At 38.3% G+C, this 18,056-nt stretch overlaps 1 protein-coding gene and 1 long non-coding RNA gene across 15 annotated transcripts in view; one reads left to right on the top strand and one right to left on the bottom strand.

Moving 5' to 3' along the window:
• Positions 1–18,056, top strand: part of CNTNAP5 (contactin associated protein 5) — a 264,296-nt gene that overhangs the window by 215,367 nt on the left and 30,873 nt on the right. For all 6 annotated transcript variants that reach the window (XM_015289821.4, XM_046943625.1, NM_001048079.2 and 3 more), the window contains exons 15-19: positions 1,293–1,420; positions 1,602–1,772; positions 3,801–4,019; positions 10,827–11,066; positions 12,180–12,404. In XM_015289821.4, the coding sequence (XP_015145307.1) occupies positions 1,293–1,420; positions 1,602–1,772; positions 3,801–4,019; positions 10,827–11,066; positions 12,180–12,404 (983 nt within the window). The remainder of the gene's footprint in view (positions 1–1,292; positions 1,421–1,601; positions 1,773–3,800; positions 4,020–10,826; positions 11,067–12,179; positions 12,405–18,056) is intronic.
• LOC101751087 overlaps positions 5,014–18,056 on the bottom strand; it is a 395,657-nt gene continuing 382,614 nt past the window's right edge. For all 9 annotated transcript variants that reach the window (XR_006939824.1, XR_005861466.2, XR_006939825.1 and 6 more), the window contains one exon: positions 5,014–16,520. This is a non-coding gene — a long non-coding RNA (uncharacterized LOC101751087). The remainder of the gene's footprint in view (positions 16,521–18,056) is intronic.

The following is an 18,056-nucleotide window of genomic DNA, read 5'->3' as shown; positions in this document are numbered from 1 at the left end:
TCCTGAGGCTTTCTTTTTTAGTTGTGTAAAAGAGCAGTGGCTGTAAGTTTGGAATTAATGTTATCTCGTATCTGGTCGCTGTTGCTGTGCCTGTGTGCACCCTGTAGTCTTGGACCTGTGAGCATGTGGGTGAGAACAGACCCTGCATACAGGTTGTTTGGATCTGCAGAGCTGGGGTTCCTTTTTCTCCAAGACTATAGAGATCTGGCTCAGTGCTCTGACAGGCCTGTGTGCCCAGATTCACAGCAGACTTCATGCCTGTGCAAAAGAGCTGAGAGAAGAAAAGCTCATCACTTTGGAGATGAGATGTAATCGCACTTGTCTTTCTATGATCAATGGATAGAAAAATATCTCCAGAGGGGATTTCAGCTCTGCTAAGGTCAGGTTTGGGTGCCTGAGGGACTCAGTGAAGTTCATGAAAATGGGTGGGATGAATGCTCATCTGTACACAGAGCCAAAGCTACTGAATCATCTCAGGGACCAGAGGGCTGCCATGAAATGTCATGCTTCATTGTGAGGACAGTGCTTTCCCCAGGACTCTCAGACTAAACAGAAAATAACCTTCCCATCCTCTTCCTTTTTAACAGCCATGTGTAGGTTACAGCTGAGCAATAAATGCTGCTGCTACAAACAAAAGGCTGTTGTTGAGTGATACAGTAAATCAGCCTTTATTGTTTCAGTTCCTGAACCAAAAATTTCACAGGTGTGTACTCACTCTGCCAATTCAAATACCTTCATAGTGTGCTGAGTCAATTGTGTGCTAGCTGTCCTGAAGCTGGATCAGGCATAGTCTAGCTGCCTATGCTAACAGCATGCTGCAGCTGGTATCCCATATCCCCCTCCTGCTGGGACAAAGCATAAAGCCAGCAAAAGTGCCATTATCTGTCTCTGGCTAACTTAACAGAAATGCATATTGAGCTTTTATCACATCACAAAAATTCATCCTGCTGAGGAAACCCTATAGGGTCTGTTTTACATTAATGTCCATCACACAGAAGGACAGCGCTCTGCCTCTGCTTCTCCATCATTCTGCACAGCTAAAACACAGCTAGAGTTTATACCAGAGACACCACATGTCAAAATGTGGCATTTTCACAGGGTCAGCACTCTGTATGAGCAAAGAGCACAACTGTGGATGTATGTATGTTAAGCAATGGGTGCTGGTCACAAGTCTTCTAGGTAAATCTGCAAATACTTTTTAAGTAAGCATCTTTCAAATATTGCCTTCTCCGAGGAATGCTGGGCATCTGTCTGTGCTTAATGTCTCTTTTTGTTTGTTTATTATAATCCAGGACAAATGATACCGGCCTTCTTGCTTTCAAAGACCATTTGCCTGTAACTCAGATAGTGATCACTGACACAAACAGATCAAATTCTGAGGCTGCTTGGAAAATCGGTCCTTTGCATTGCTATGGAGACAGTGAGTACTAGCTCTTCTCAATTTCCATAGGTACAGAATGTCCCTTTTTTGTATGTGTTTTCTTTTTCTTTTTCTTTTGTTTTTTAAACACATTTATCTGATGAACGACATCTTTGCACGTGCAGCTCACAGCTGCTGTCCAGCACCAATTAACTATAGAGAAAGGGGGTTGTGTTTACAGGGCAGTTCTGGAACGCCGCTTCCTTCAACACAGAGGCTTCCTACCTGCACTTCCCCACCTTCCACGCTGAGGTCAGCGCAGACATCTCCTTCTTCTTCAAAACTACGTCTCTCTCTGGAGTGTTCTTGGAAAACCTTGGGATGAAAGACTTCATACGAGTTGAAATAAGATGTAAGTTTCACCATGGAGAAATTGCAATTTGTTTGCCCAAGTCGGCAGGAGTAGGGAACCGAGAAGGACATCTTTTCTTCTGCCTTGGGGCAGTTGGAAGAGGCTGGAGGGGGTGAGACATAACGGCTCATTGGTCTAGACTTATCTCCTTCTCCTGTCAGAGTTTCCCTGTATAACCTTTGTCATTTCGTACGACCTTGTGATTCACTTCATCTTTCCTAAACAAAGAAGTGATTAAATTTATACAATTTTTCCCCATTTTAGCTCATTAGAGGAAGAACTACTTGGCAGATATGCAGTAGACTGTAATTTTATTGGAGAGATGAAAAATTTAATGCTTATAACTCTTATGGTTACTTTTATTTCTGTGTCAATGATATATGCAGTACAGTGCACCCCCAGTGTTTCAGAGGAATTCAATGTGTAGGGTACAGCACTGTGACAGTCTATGAAGGACGTGGTGCTACCATGGAGTAAGTCATTCACAGCTGTAATGGGCATTGAATGCTTCAAAATCTATTAAGTGACTGCAGTACGACTGCAGCTCGATGTGTAAAAGAGGGAACATAATTAGTGAGTAGATTTACCTCATTCTTGTTCTGACTACTTCAAATTTTTATTAGTGACAAAAAGGAACTGTGGTTTTGGCATGAACTATTACTTTTGTATTCCAAATTCTTTCAAGCTTAGGAAAAACAAACTGAGTGCTATGCATTTTATACTATGCTTATAATAACCCCAACATAACATTTAATATAACAGGGTCTCAAAGCCCTTTGATTCATCAAACAAATGGTAAATATCATGGTGCATTATCACAAGGTAATGAGGTATGATTTAATGCTAACTGCACATCTAAGTCCAATTTGGATGTACTTTAGTGTACTGCATTTTATTCACAGGGATACAGAAGGAAAAATGGCATTTTGGTATCAAATATCACAAAAACTATGATTTAATAAAGGAATTGTTTAGTGAAAGCTTTAGTATATGTGTTAAACCCATGCTTCCCCAAAAACGACTTATTTAAAAGTTTGGGGAAAGACTTTTCTCTTAAACATACACTTCTCATTAGTAGTTTTATGTTGTGTTTCTTGCTGCCAGATGGAATTTGCAGCCTAAAGGCCTCGTATCAAGGAAGCTCCGCAGACCAGCTGCTTTGAAAGGAAATGGCCTTTTAGCAGATGCAGGGGCTCAGAATAGATCTTTGTCTATCCCTATGGAGTGTTTCCTAACTTAACTGTCTAAGAAGTGGCTTCCAAAACCAGACCTGTCCAATTTGTGGAGCTTGAAATAACAGGTTTTTATGAATTTTCAATCCTCAGCCTTCTGGTTGTTGTGCTGTCTGTGGACCTGGCTCTTGTTCTTTCTGCTGTATTTAGCATTATAGAAGGAGGGAAAAATAATCGGCAACAACAATGTTAAAGAGTTCTGGCACCCATTCAGGTGGCTTGCAGCAGAGCAAGATAATCTTATGATTGTCATTTTTCTGGTTACCACTGTTTCTAGGATCCTTGCTATCTCTGGACACCAATTAGTGATTTTTTTATCTGTTCCTCCTTGCTTCTTGGGTCAGGCTTATTCATGCAAACAAATGCTTGAGGTTCTCTCCTGCCATATACAACCAAATTTTGTTACTGCTAAGTACATGCGTTTTGAAATCTTCAGTCAGAAAGAGCTCCTTCATCCTTTCCACCATCTTAGCATAATTTGTTCAAATACTTTTTGTGACGTTAGTACAGAATTTGATTATTTTACTTCCAAAAGAGAACAAATTACAATTTCTAGTGCAGCGTGATTGTAATGGCAAAAACAAAATGATGGATATCTGCAGCCAAGCATTGTCACAACAGAGATCAAACAGTGAGGCTGCAGATTTACATTTACATATAAGCTGCTGTGTATGAGGTGGGAGGTAAATGATGGTAAAAACTAATGGCCCCTATATTTATGTAGGATTTCTTGAGGTTAAAAGCACTACTTAATTCAGACTGTCGCTTTCTCTTTGCCTCTGTTTGTCTATTCCAGCCCCCAAAGAGATCACCTTCTCCATAGATGTTGGGAACGGCCCCACAGAAGCAACTGTGCAGTCTCCCACACCCTTGAATGACAATCAGTGGCACTATGTCCGAGCAGAGCGGAACCTCAAGCAAACCAGTCTCCAGGTGGACAACCTCCCCAAGAAGGTCCTGGAGGCACCTGCAGAGGGGCACTTTCGGTTGCAGCTCAACAGCCAATTATTTGTAGGTACGAACCATTTAAGAGCTTTGGCAGGTGTATGCAATATTTCTATTCGGTAATGCTGTTGTTGTGCAGCTGAGCTCAGGTGTGGTGACCTAATTCTGATGCCTCCTCTTTCCCTCCAGCATACATTACGTCAAGCAAACCCAAACTACTACCTACACAAAGCTCTTGCCAAAGAATTCACTGTCTCCTCTTCTACATTACTGATTGCATAATTTACTGTAGGAAATGTGGTCTGTCTTTTGTGATGAAATGCAAAAGGCATGCATTCAAGTAGGTTACTGTGGGATTGCAAAGGGTCTTTTTCAGTATTCAAACACTACCTTTCTGAGTAGTTCATACTGTGATGGAGTGGGTTGTAAATGATTTCTTATTCAGGAGTATGCAGATAATTAGATTCTTTCCTTAAAGCAGATTTTTGTATTTGGCTGAAATGCTATGGTAAGTGTCAATCTATCAGTTAATTTTAATGAATTTTACCTGTATATCTACATCCTTTGAATTAAGAAGATTTTGAGGTATTTATTTGAGTTTGCTATAGTGTACGTGTGCAATCAGTACTGGGCAATTAACAAAAGGAAAGAGTTTGTTAATTAGTATATACAGTTACATCAATTACTTTCCCTCATAGCGGTTGATTCAAATGTTCTCCGATAAAACTTGGTTGAACAACTCATTTTCCATTAAGACTCACAGAGCAAGGTTTCTGCTTTCAAGTGAGAGGCAAAGTCTGGAGACAGTAATGATGAAAAGCTAAACACCGGAGAAACACCAGAGAAATTTAGCCAAGATACTGTTTGCAAATAGACAACTTAGGAGTACTTATTGTGTGGGCAGAACTTTGCAAATTTTTGGTCTACTTCTTTGTAAAGGAGTAAAAATGAAGGTATTATCGTAAGTCATTATTAGAATATGTGTTAGCTGCTTCCTGTCTCACATCTGGAAAGCAGTTTCTGCCTAGAAGCTTTCTTCTCTGCAGAATGAACAGATTACTTGAACCAACTTCACGGTGACTTTAATGTGACATAATCACTGAATTGCATCATGGAAATCCAGGGTAGTTAAGGACCCCAACAAACTTGAGAAACATGCCAGCAGAAACTTCTATCAACAAAGACAAATGCAAAGCCCTGTACCTGGAGCAAAAGTGTTGCATCCAGACAAGCTGGGGATTGATGGGATGGTTAGCCACTGTCTAAAAATGGTCCTGTTGGTCTTGGTAGTTAAGTGAATTTTACAGTGTGCCCTTGCAGAGGTGAAGACTGACCACAGGCTGGGCTGTATGAACAAAGGTGTAGCCCACAGGCTGCAGCAAAGGAAGGAAAATAATGATCTTCACAATGAGAGCAGTGCAGCACTGAAGCAAAGAGAATGTGAGATCTCCATCCTCAGAAATGATCAAAACTTTCTTGGAAAAGGCCCTGAGCAACATGATCTAACAATGAATGTAGCTGGGTTTTGAAGAAGAGATTGGACTAGTTGATTTCCAGCAGTGACTTCCATCCCAACCTGTTTTCCCTGATTTTACAGGGAAAAATTTGCAGTAAACTCTAGGGCATAGTTACTTCTTCTCAGCTGAGGGATGAAAACTTCTCACTGTGCAGTAATTTGACTGCATTCAGTTATCTGTCTACACATTTACTGAACTCTGAACAAAAGGTTCAGTAAACACTGATGCTTTTAAGAGTTGAATGTTGGCCCTTAAATCCACTACAGAAAGCCATACTGAAGGTCAGAAATGTCTGTAACCTTCTGAGTTTTTCTAAGCACAAACAGAAGAGATGGAAACCTGAACAGTCTTTTGATTCTAACATTGTCTCCAGGTGTTTCAGGGAAAGGTGGCAGAAATCCAACAATACTCAGATGTGGAGTCATTTGTCTCTACTAAAGGTCTCATTTCAGTCTCTAATAGAAAGCAACTTATTTAATACCTGAACCACAGCAACAGAATTTTATTACATTTGAAAAATAAATACATAAACAACATTGATTTTTTTTTAAAGGAAAGAAGCAGAAGCACATAATAGTACTCTTCTCTCCCCCCCATAACACACAACATTTGTTTCTGCAACATTATGCATACTGAGAGTGATTAAGTTGTTTCCACAATTAGTATGCACATTCTTAATTAATAATCTAACTGACATGTTTTGCTGTCTTAAAAATGTTCCAAATATACTTTAATCTCCTTGTTTCTATAGTGGAGTTAGCTACTCATTAAGATATAACCTCTTTTTTTTTTTTCTTGATTCTTCTCCAGAATCAATTCATACATTTTGTAAATCTCATAAATAAAGCTCAATGTCAAGAATTAATTTAGTTTATTTATCTTTTGGAAGGATTTATTGATCCTTTGAGTGAAGGAACTATATTAGTATCATGTAGCGTTAGGATGATGATTGAATGGAGATCCACTGTAGCATTCAAACTGTGGTCATTTTCACGTTACTTGAGTGCCATCGGCATATACACAGTATATGTGTGGCAGTTTTGTCTCTACTTCTTTGAGGGAGTCATATACAGTAGATCACACATATAAGATAAATTTGTTTTTTTTGTGAAATTTTACTATGGGGGCAACTGGCATCTAATATAAATTTAAATGAGTTCTGCTAATCTGGATCAGGTAATTCCTCATCAGCTGTTTCTACCTGTCTTCTGACCAAGTTGTTTAGTTCATTTTGCTCAGATTTTTCATCCTAACCCAAGAATCTAATATCTTTAAGACCATGTATAATTGAATGATTTTGCTCCTTGGGTTTTGTGTTCATGGTAGTTTTATTTTGTTTTAAAGTTGGCCAAACAAGCCAACTTTCACACTTTCTGTGATTTATTGTCAAGGAAGTTGAACAGAAGCCTTCTCCAGAAATCTTAAAAGAGCTGTCAGTTGTAGGCAGCCTTGGAGGTGTGCTTCATTTACTTCTGATTCGGTGATACTGAAGATCTGAGCAAGTTAATTGGCCTTCAAATATTTCCTAAGGATTGGAGTTAAGAAGGCCTGGCTTTCCTTGAAAGGGTATGTTGAGATTGACCAACTTTGGTATTTTAGGATATTTAGGATTTGCTGAAGATTTTCCAATGACTAAGCACATAAAAGGATTGCTCTTTTATGTCTAGTAAGGTCTGAATTCACACTTCAGTCTTCCCGAGTGAAGATTGTAATGCCGTTTCTAATTTGCCTTGCTACCAGTTTTTGTGAAATATGGAAGAACATTATATTCTCTCCGTTAAATTTGGAAAAGGAATTTAAAAAGACTGGATTCAGTGATAAAAATAAACCACGTGTGTATAAGTAAGTAACTAAATCAAAAAATTGTGTATCACAACAATGGTCCAGTCCTTCTGTATGGAGAAAATACTGATTGTGAGTTAATGCAAAGATGTGTCCTGAATACTGAAGGATGTGAGCTTCAGTTGTCTCAGAAGGATGCTAACTGTATTTGGACAGTGAGTTCAGTGTTGCTGTATCATGATTGCTCTAGCAGAGAAATTCCGATCTCCAGAGACTACAGGCAGAGTCCAGGAATTTCACTGTGATTTGTGTCTATGCTAATTTTGAGTTGTGCTTGTTCTTCAACTTCTGCCTGCCTGGGACACTGCTAGGCTAAAAATCAATTTTCAACTTCCTCTTGTGTACTTCTCTCTAACTACTGGTGTGTTTAATATTCTTAAACTGCATTTTGATGGTGTAGTTCTGAATTCTACTCATGTCTTACTGATACAGAACTGACACTGCATAACTTAGATTCACAATACTGCCTGCTAGAAAGTTTCCTCTCTCACTTAAAGGCCCTGAGTTGCACAAAGTAGCCATAACTTGTTATGTGCATGCTAATGCAGACACAGATATTTCCATTTTGGAGCTTATACAACACTGCAGGTAGAGAAGTTCACACCTGTTTTACATTGCATGAAAAGATGCACCCATGTTGCGCTTTTTGTTTACCCAAGGCCTCTTGCATACATTAGTATTGTATAAAAGGAATTGGTAGGGCTATTTCAGATCCATACCCTCATACTACTCTGTTTTCACAGAAATGGTAGAATTCAGGTTTAGAATTTCATACCATCTGTTCTCCATTCAGGTTGTCCTGACACTGTTCATTGCTCTGATATGGACTTAAATCAATGCTCTTGACTATTTTGCATTTTGCCAGGCTGGCATCTTCCCTGCATATCTGTTTTTGGGATGTGTTCCCCCATAGGGGAGCAGAACTTAAGCATGTGCTCCAGCTGAGCATGTCAGCATGCCACATACCATATGCAAGAAATCATCAATGCCTGACATTACTATCACTCTACTGCAACAATTTCTTACACATGCCATCCAAAATAAACGATAGAAAATGTGCTCTTCCTTTCTGGACTTACCTGGAGGTTAAAAGCAAAATGAGGGGACTCGGAATAGAACAGTACAAATCTAATCTCTCTCTTTTTAACTCCCTGTTACCCATAGCAACACAATATGACTGGGTTCAAATTCACAATTCTTTGTTTTATTCCATCACTTCCTATAAAAGTCTGGCTATAGTCTATATAGTCTGAGTATATTAAATTATAATTTCTCTCAGTTAACAGAAAACAGTTATGCATAGACAATAAGAGTAGATTCAACAAAGTTTGTACAATTAACTGATTTATTGTGTAGTTAATTCTCTAGGCACTTGTGTACTTATCTAGTAAGCGTTTTTCTGTGACTGCTCTTGTTAAAATAATTTAGAATTAAAACAGTCTGCCTAAGGCCAGCATTGGTGCACTTGGAGTATGTGAAAGGCTTCTGAGATAGCTGTGTGCATGCAAAGTGAAAGGGAGAAATTAATTTTCATTGCAGTAGGTTGAGGATTACTTAAAATCAAACTTTCATTGCAGTATGTTGAGGATTACTTAAAATCAAACAAGTTGAAATATTAAAGCGGTCTAAAGGAGTTGGAAACCCATTTCTCACTTTCTTTTAGAGGTTATTTGGAATCTAACTGCTTCATACTGCTAATCCACAGCAACAGGCTGGATATCCTTGCACCTGGTTATATTTCTTCTGTTAAATTTAAAAAAATCACAGTACAAAGAGCAAATCCCAAACAAATTTACAGGCTATATGTCGGCTTGACCAAACTGTGCAGCAGTAAGCCGGTTTGGCACAAGACTTGATCTGAAGGGACAGGCAAAAATCATTCCTTTCAGTGGACCAATACAATCACTCTCAGCATTTAATATGAGTGACATCCTTTTGGATAATGCACTGTCATTTATCCTTGTAATATCTGTGGGTATTTCCTGTGCAGAAGAAAACAGAGTAGCCAGTAACTTTAAAGAAAGAAATAATATTCCTTCTTACAAGGACATAACTAAAAATCGTGTGTGATGTGTTTGGTTTTGAAACAAAATCTCAAAAGAGAAGGGTCATGTGTGCACAGTACAGCAAATGCAAAAGGCCTACTTGTTGTCTTCAGGGGGCCTTTAAAATAAGTGAGCTAACATTTGTTCATCTGGAGAGAGTAACTGGCTAAAGAAGATTTTGAACATACTTGTTTCACTGTGAAGGGCACCATAAACTTAGTGGAAAGTAAATCTGTCTCACACATGCTATCTAGAATGTAGTTATTCTAATTCAGATCCAGTATTTCTGCTATTAGCGTAACAGATAGAAAAATATGTCAGAATAATATGGCAGAACAATAGGGTTTTGGTGAGATTGCTTTTCAGACTGCTATTTCATTCTCATCATTTGCAGAAGTCTGGTTTTAATTAAACAATTTATGAGAGAACAGATGCTCTTCTGCAAGGACTCATCAAAAGATCTGTTATCTCATGCATTTTGATATAGAACAAACTTTTGTAGAAGAAGAATTTGGAAAGATAGCTTTTCATACTTTTTACTTAGTTATTGGTGCATCACCAATAGAACTAGCATTTCAGACTTACAAGTGCTCTTAACTCTTCGGCCAGAGTTAGATTTCACAGTAGCAATCAAAATTTCAGTGAATTCAGAAGTAAAACATTGGCAACTGACAAACAAAGCCTACAATAATAAACATGTTGATATTTTCACAGTCTATCATCAGTAATTATAATCTTTGTGGGAGACCATCTCTTAAGGCAAACTGTTTTCACTGGCAGCAATTTCAATGGGCTGATAAGAACATAGTCTGTTGAGACTAGACCGTGCTCTTGCTGAAATCCATACATCTTTGTTCTTCATGAGGAGATGCAGTTGTGTTTAACAGTTCAAATAAATTGCAACTGTAACCCAAACTCACATTTCTTGTCTACAACAAACATTCACATGCAACATCAGGTTGATCAGTCATGCATAAATTCTGACTCTAAAGTCATTTCCCTTCAGCCAGCAAACCTGGTGTTGAACATGATTCATCCGCGCTATCTGGACTCATCAGCATGTGTAACTCATCTGCTGTTGGCATTAGGGCGTTATTTATACTTTGTACTACGACAAGAAATTAAAAAAAAAAGAGTTTTGGATTTCTCATGTATTAGACGATATGCAGACATATGTTAAAGAAGTATTTCACCAAATGAATCTGCATTTTAAATACCTAACAGGGTGGTAGACAAGGCAGAAAAGAATGGCAACTAGAAACTTACACAGAGCTTTAGTCCTTTCTTGAAGAGACTCTTAGTTTCCTGGGCTGTCCATATGTCCATCTTTTGCTACAGTGTGCACTGATACATAATAGGTAATAGTTTAAAGTTTGATGGATTCCTGTTTGTACCTCTGTATTTGTATCTTCAGGCCTTTGACTACTTTGTGGACTGTTCAATGAATGCATTTGATTTTTTTCTTTGTTTCAGGAGGAACAGCTTCCAGACAAAAGGGCTTTTTGGGATGTATTCGATCTCTGCACTTAAACGGACAGAAACTTGACCTTGAAGAAAGAGCTAAAATGACTCCTGGTGTTAAACCCGGATGTCCAGGGCACTGCAGTAGTTACGGTAACCTGTGCCATAATGGAGGAAAATGCGTGGAGAAGTATAATGGGTATTCTTGTGATTGCACCAGCTCAGCCTATGAAGGGCCCTTCTGCAAGGAAGGTAGGCAGAGAGCTTTGATCTGAAGTCTTTAGGGGTTTCTGAATGTCTGTAACACAATTTCACCCACATCAGCTTGTTGTCCGCCATACTATGAGAGGATGTTCTAATATGTTTTCCCTTGAGCATTAAGTGTTTACATTAAGTGGACTTGAATTCCTCCACTTGATGACTTCAGTACTCAGAAATTAAAATAGTGCTAGTTAAATTACCAACTGCATCACACTATGATTCCTCTATTCAGTTGGGTATAACTTGGTCCAGACATTTACCAATAGGGCTGAAAGTTTCCCTGACAGTTCTCTGCCCATGTCTGAATGTTTCATTTGCTTGATTTCAAACTTCATCCAGTTTTGTCCACCTTAAGAAAGTCATGAGAGCTTTTCTTTACAGAGATCTAAGCAATGGTGTGACAAAAAGGGGGGAGTCTTTTTATGTTTGTTGTGATCCCTGTTTCAGCCCATCTAAACTTGGCCACAAGAAGAGTTATCAAAAATAAATCAAGTTCAGGAAAGCTGCTATAGAGGTAGATCTGTTTTACTGGAAAACAGCTGTTGTCACTTGCATATATTTTGTGGCCAAATTATGTTGTGCGTAGTGAAAACACACTGTGAGTTCTTGTGTTCTGAGCATCTAATGACAGGTGTTTCTCTTGGAGCTGCTGCTCTCCCTCAGTGACTTTCTTTGGATTAATGTGTTGCTTTAATGATGATTTTGCTTAAAAAGAAGACTGGAAAGGACAATTATGTTGTTGTCTTTTCTGTGGGGGGAAGATAGAGAATATTGCCTTACAAATTAACTGTCAGAAGTTGGTAAAAGTGATAATTTATTTGACTAACAAACTTTTTGGGCTGTTCCATTTTGTAGAGCAATGATTCAAGCACTATAGTAGTTGAATATATATGCCTGTCTGCATATACTGCCCTTCTCTGTGTCAAACATATAGTAAGTGAGGAAGGGCTTTCTGCTCATCCAAATCAAGGAATGGTAATGTCAGCTGGGTCGAGCATTTTGCAGTGTTCTCTTTCTGAGGCAGCCCGTTTGTGTGCATACCTGTCTGAAACATCTGAAAATGCAGTAGCTGAAACTGTTCCTTTGGTTTATCTATTCTTTCAGAGGTTTCTGCTTTATTTGAAGCTGGCACTTCTATTACCTATATTTTCCAAGAACCTTATCCTGTCACGAAAAATGCAAGCACTTCAAGTTCTGCCATTTATGCGGATGCCATCACGTCCAAGGAAAATATTGCATTTAGCTTTCTTACGGCACACGCTCCAAGCCTTCTGCTGTACATCAACACCTACTTCCATGAATATTTGGCTGTGATTCTCTCCAAGAACGGTAAGTACTCTTGATTTGCTACCATAGTGAGACTTTTGTGAACTTTTTTTGAGAGAATGCTATCTGCAACTTTATCAGCTTTGTGGTATTCAGCTCATGTAAATAGCTATCAGTCTTGTTTATGTCGTTTTATTTGGCATTCGATGCTACACTTGCCTAATTGGTCTTTGAATAATCATGTTGTTGGGGCTTAAAATGTTTTTTGACTTCCATTTGGCAAGACTGTACAATGGCAATTCCTTGCTATTTATTCCACAGTGAGATCCATTAGATCTCCAAGATAAGGGAATGAGAAATTCCATGACTGTACAACAACACTTGGTGCAGAAATATATTATCATTTTATCTTTTGCATTTTTTCTTGCCTTGTTTATTGCTCTTCATTGCATTATTGCAATGGAATATGGCCAATACCTATGAATATTAAAGCCAGAGAATGTCTAGATCTTCTAGGTTTGCAGTGGAGAACACAAGGTTTAACTCCATTAGTTGTTAAAAGGCATGCGGCATGGGGACTTTCTGAAAAGATATAAAGATTTTAGGGCATAGACCATACATATTCTCAGTATGAATCTGGCTCCTGAGTTCTCACAGTGCATTCAGAAAACTCAGTCCAGCCACACATCATCCTTCTCAAAGGAGGATGTTTGAATTATTCAAGAGATGTCAGGCACTGGAGTGCTGGAAACAATGAGTAAGCTTACTGGTGAGTCACCAACCTGTGGCAGAACAATAGAAAGTTTATGCTATGTGCTTGAATATGCACATTTGACTGAATGACCCAGACCACAACGAAACTACACATTCCATAATAGTGGGGTCTCAAGTACCATCAGCTTAAAGGGGAAAGAAAAAAGAAAACAACCAACACCTTTTATTCTCTATATGGACTTTGCTGTAGCTTATCTCCTGGTTATGTAACATGGCCAGCATTTGAGTTGGAATGGAATGAGTATCCAAATGTCCTGGACCCGTCTGCCACTTTGCTCTCACAGGCAAGTGTCAATGTTCATAATTTTTAGATATATGAATATCCCAGTGTGTAGATTCATGGTTGGAGAGGTCAGTCCCTGCTGAGGTGAAACTTGGAATCTACTGCCCAGTTACACTCTGGTCTCTTTATTCCAATCGGGCAATCAGAAATAGCCTTAAAGTGAATGAAAAAGTAATATCCATTCAGATCACAGTAATGTAGTGTAAAATAACCTTAGAAACATGAGCCAATTGCAGTTTATTGATGAAATACTACCAACAGCAAGCTGCAGTTGTGAGGTCTCTGTTCTGGAGTTTGGAACTCTTTGATGGTGGTTGGGAAAGGAGCTGGGGTCAGGACACTGAGATCTCTTTTAACAGCTCAGCAAGATCATAGATTTTACAGTAAGTCTTGCATTTTGGCAGCTGCACCATTCGCAGATCTCCTCTTTGGTTCAGAAAGAGATGCAGATTCTCAGCACTTCTTAAATTAGCACACTCGGAATCAAGAGTCAATTTAGACAGTGCTGCCTTTCTCATCTCTGTACCTCTCTCTAATCACTTCTAAAATGAAGATAACATTAGTTTAAAGGGTTGGTGAGCTGTTAGGTTCCAAAATCCTGAACCATAAAATGTAGCACTGTGCTCAAAGAATTATGGTGATAACTAGGTGACCTTGATTATGTCTTGAAAGTCTCTTTTAAGAGTTGCTCTGTGTCTGACTTGTGTCTTTCTGTCAAGACAGTCATTTTAGTCATGTATATTCTCTGCATTTTGTCACAAATTCAGTAATTTTTAAAAAAATCTCGTATCCTCTTATTTTTTAGTCTTGTTGGAATTGAAATTATTCCAACGAAAATAATGTTAAGATATGTTACTCTTTCTTCCTCCAAGAGGTTTATGCTTGCCATAAAGTTACTAGACTATGAATAATAATGTCCTTTGTAGCATTAAAAGTGAGTGCAATTCCTTCTCTCTTATTGGCTCGTTTTCAAGGTATTTGCTGAGCATTGGCAGTGTATACTCGGACCTAGGTAGGTTCATACTGGATAACTGACATGAATGTTAGTCTCCTGATGAAACAGACATTCTCATTCAAAATACGAGTAGTAGTGTTCTTTGCCATAATCCTAAGACTCCACATGTTAAGAAGCTATATGTCTGTGTATATATTTTAGTGCTACACAAGCTAACTTTTTAAAGTATTTTTCAAGCTACTACTGAGACAACCTGTTAGTTCCCTTTTCTATTATCCACAAAATACCTGCAAATTAGTAGTTAATAAGAAATAGCAATAAGAAAAACGTTCCTGGTATTTTAAGCTTCTCATGTTAAATATTTAACATAAAAGAAGTAAAATTAACTACAAGGGTTGGTTATGTTTGGACTGTATTGAAAGGGGCTTGTGTGAAAATGAACTTGTGTAGACAGCTTGTATAGTCAGGTGTGAAATATTCCCTGTAAAATCAATTGGCTTCAGTAAAATTAATAAATAATCACATTTAACCCCAAGGCAGTTTCCAATGTCAGTCTGTAAAGAAGGTCATATCATTAGAACTTACAGTACATATTGATTGAGACACCAGCATTATGGGTGTAAAATGATTCACTTAGAGTTATCCATTAGGTCAGTTTCAGATTTAGGAATGGAAATAAAATATCCTCATTTTCGGTCATTGCTTTATGCATGCAGCACGTTGTCAGTCAGGCAGAAAGCCTTTCCAGTGCTCGGTGTTGTAGAGGACAGGTGCTCAGAAGGAGGTAAAGGTACAACCCATGTTGGGTATCACCACGTGTCAGTGTATAAACTGCCATTCTGGATCTATACAGATGATCTCTTTCTCTAAAATTAGATGCTCTGTAGCACCTGGAAACTAATATTTATAGAAGCAATTCCCACCTAAATGTACCTACATGACAATATTCTTATCTCATCTGGTCAATTCATGCCATGAAATCTTATGGGCAAGTTTTCAGAAGTTGATGTCTTTAAAGGTGTCTCAGTAGAGATTCCTTCTGCCATTTGTTAGTTTTTGGTCTTCTAAATCACACGTGCTCCTTTGAAAATGTGCACAGTAACGTAGCATTGTCTTCTCCCCTCCAGTTTTATCTATTATATCCATGGAATTTTAAATTACATGTACATATAAATGAATATGTATTGTATACAGATGTATACGTATTTTTAACTTAGAGCCATTTTGAAGAGGACTTTTTCTAGCATTTTTTTCAGAGGATATATGCCCTTGAATACCTGTATTTTTAACACTGATTAATCAAAAGATTACAATCAAATGGTGAGGAATCTGGTTTAATTAATTAAAGTTGTGCTCTCTTATGAGCAGTGCCACAAGGTCATGTGCTTTGAGATCTTTCACACTTGAGAAGTATCTGAATAACTCGACTATTTTGTGACTGTGGACAGAGCTGTGGTGCAGCAGAATCGCTGTGGTTGGGTGTACCCTCCAGGGTTGTCAAAGCAGTAACTGGAGAAAGTCCAGTTCATTTATAAATAGTTCTCAGCAGTACCAACACTATAGAAGGGCACTGATGCTACACAGAGTTACGCAAACAAAGCTGGTCACCACTTGGAGATCATCTCTGCTGGGTACTGGGCCTATTTTAGGGGAGAAGAGTCTGCTTGCTTGCTCTAACTGCTGCATTGATCCCACATCCAAAAGATTAACTGTGCTGCAGTAATTGCAATAACAGTGCTGTAGAACTTTCAAATAATAGTGCCCATTACGAAGCTACAGAAAATGGCTAAACAGCTCTAATTAGCCTTTTCAGTGTGTCAGTCCACAGAAGTTATTCACATCATGGGAAGCTACTGCCAAGAATTTTCTTTCTTTCTTTCTTTCTTTCGCTGAATTTTCACTGTGCATTTTGGCTAATTTACATGATTTCAGTAAATTACCAATAACTTAGTATTATAATGCACTCGGCTTGATACCTAAAGATAGTAATTGCTGGGGGTGGGGAGGGGGATATGTTAGGATGGAAATTGTTAGTGTCTCTCCCTTCTGCATTCTTCCCCCTGCAAGTAATCAAATGCAACGTGAATATGATGAAGTATGTTGTCTAGAAAATGCTTCCCCATGCATTCTCCACTCTCAGTGTGGCTGGACTTCTCTGATTCCAAACCTAGAAAAAGAGCAGATAGTTATCATCAAAGAAAAGAGATAGAATCTCAAACTATCCTAGAGTGATTGAAAATTTATCTGAATCTATTATCTGACCTCCTAAGAATCTAAATGATTTGAGTCCTTTTTTTTCTACCTCAATCCTTCTACCCAGGACCTATTGGCATTTGAACGAGCTCTGTTCTCTATTTTGGAAAGCAAGTCTCTGAAATTGCATAGGAAAGATTAAAGGCAAGAAAAAAGCACATTACAGGCAAAAGTACAAATGAAAACATCTTGTGAAGTTATTCAGTGAGGTCTGAGATACGCAGCATATAGAAGCAGGGCCTAGATCAGCTTTAGCGACCTCTCCTAAAAGGTCTTGAAATCAACTGATGCTTAATGTAAATAGGAAAATGAACCAAAAACTATAATAGATGTAGCATAAATTAACATTCTAAAAAAAAAAAGAAAGAAAGAAAGAAAAAAAGTCATAATTCAGAAGCTACTGATTTTTCCTTTTTAATAAACTACTAATTTACTGTCAGGTTCTTCTTTCTCGAAGTCAGCAGCTGCCCTTTCTGTTGAAGGCATGTAAATTCTCCTTGCTTTTGCCTTGCAAATCTGTTGAGCTGCATCTCCAACAACTTTCCTCAAACAAAATTGAAGACTTTGTCACTCAGAGGTAAAGAGGCAGACAAAGGAACTAATTCGTTCTTTGAGGCAAATAATCTTTTGATTCTGTTCCTGCTATACACTCTGAGGTTTAACAGGGCAAAGCTAAATTACGAAAAATAGGTTTTAGTGGTGATTTTCAAGTCTTCTCTGGTTCTTGGGGCTTTACCACCTCATGTTTTTTTTTTTATTTGGGATGTGGGTATCACGGAACATAACTGCTGCAGAAAGCCCTACTAGGGTAAGTTATTGATAGTGCAGTAGTTTTATCTTTTGAGAACACCTTCTGGCTGAAAGAGTTTCAACATCCACTGAACAACCTGCACAATTTATGTGACTGTGAAATAGAAAATGATGCCAAGGTTCAGGTATAGTTATTTTTAACAGATCAGGAACAGGAAAGTGAGTCAGGTTGGAAGATATCTTTGTTGTGGAGGCTCAAGCAACTTAAGTATCATTCCTGGTCAAGCTCTAGGTAACAGCCATTAAATTATCTTTCATATGGCAGATACAGCTATATATCTTCTACAGGTCTTTCCAATCAATTACTGTCGTTATCCTAAAATCTTACGGAGGAAGGGAGTAGTGAGAGTTTGATCAGGAATATAAAAGAAATTGTCCCTGATTGACTGTAAATGGGATGTTGTCTATGGCACAAGCAAGTAGGGAGGACTGAGTGGCAGGAGATCTTCCAGTTTCTTTATGTAACTAGAGAAACTTCTGTGATAGAAACATCTCTGGTCCCTTGGGTGATTCCTTGTTGTGAGCACACTTCACAGAAAATGGAAATGCTGATTAGAAACCTAATCAATTCCAACAATAAAAAGTTATTAAGACAGTAGCTGGGCTGGACACGTAAGGCCTTTTTTGCTTATTGTATTTA

Source organism: Gallus gallus, chromosome 7, assembly GCF_016699485.2.
Source record: "Gallus gallus isolate bGalGal1 chromosome 7, bGalGal1.mat.broiler.GRCg7b, whole genome shotgun sequence".
Lineage (NCBI taxonomy): Eukaryota > Metazoa > Chordata > Aves > Galliformes > Phasianidae > Gallus > Gallus gallus.
The sequence above is the reverse complement of the archived record's forward strand: the minus strand, read 5'-3'. Positions and strand labels throughout refer to the sequence as shown.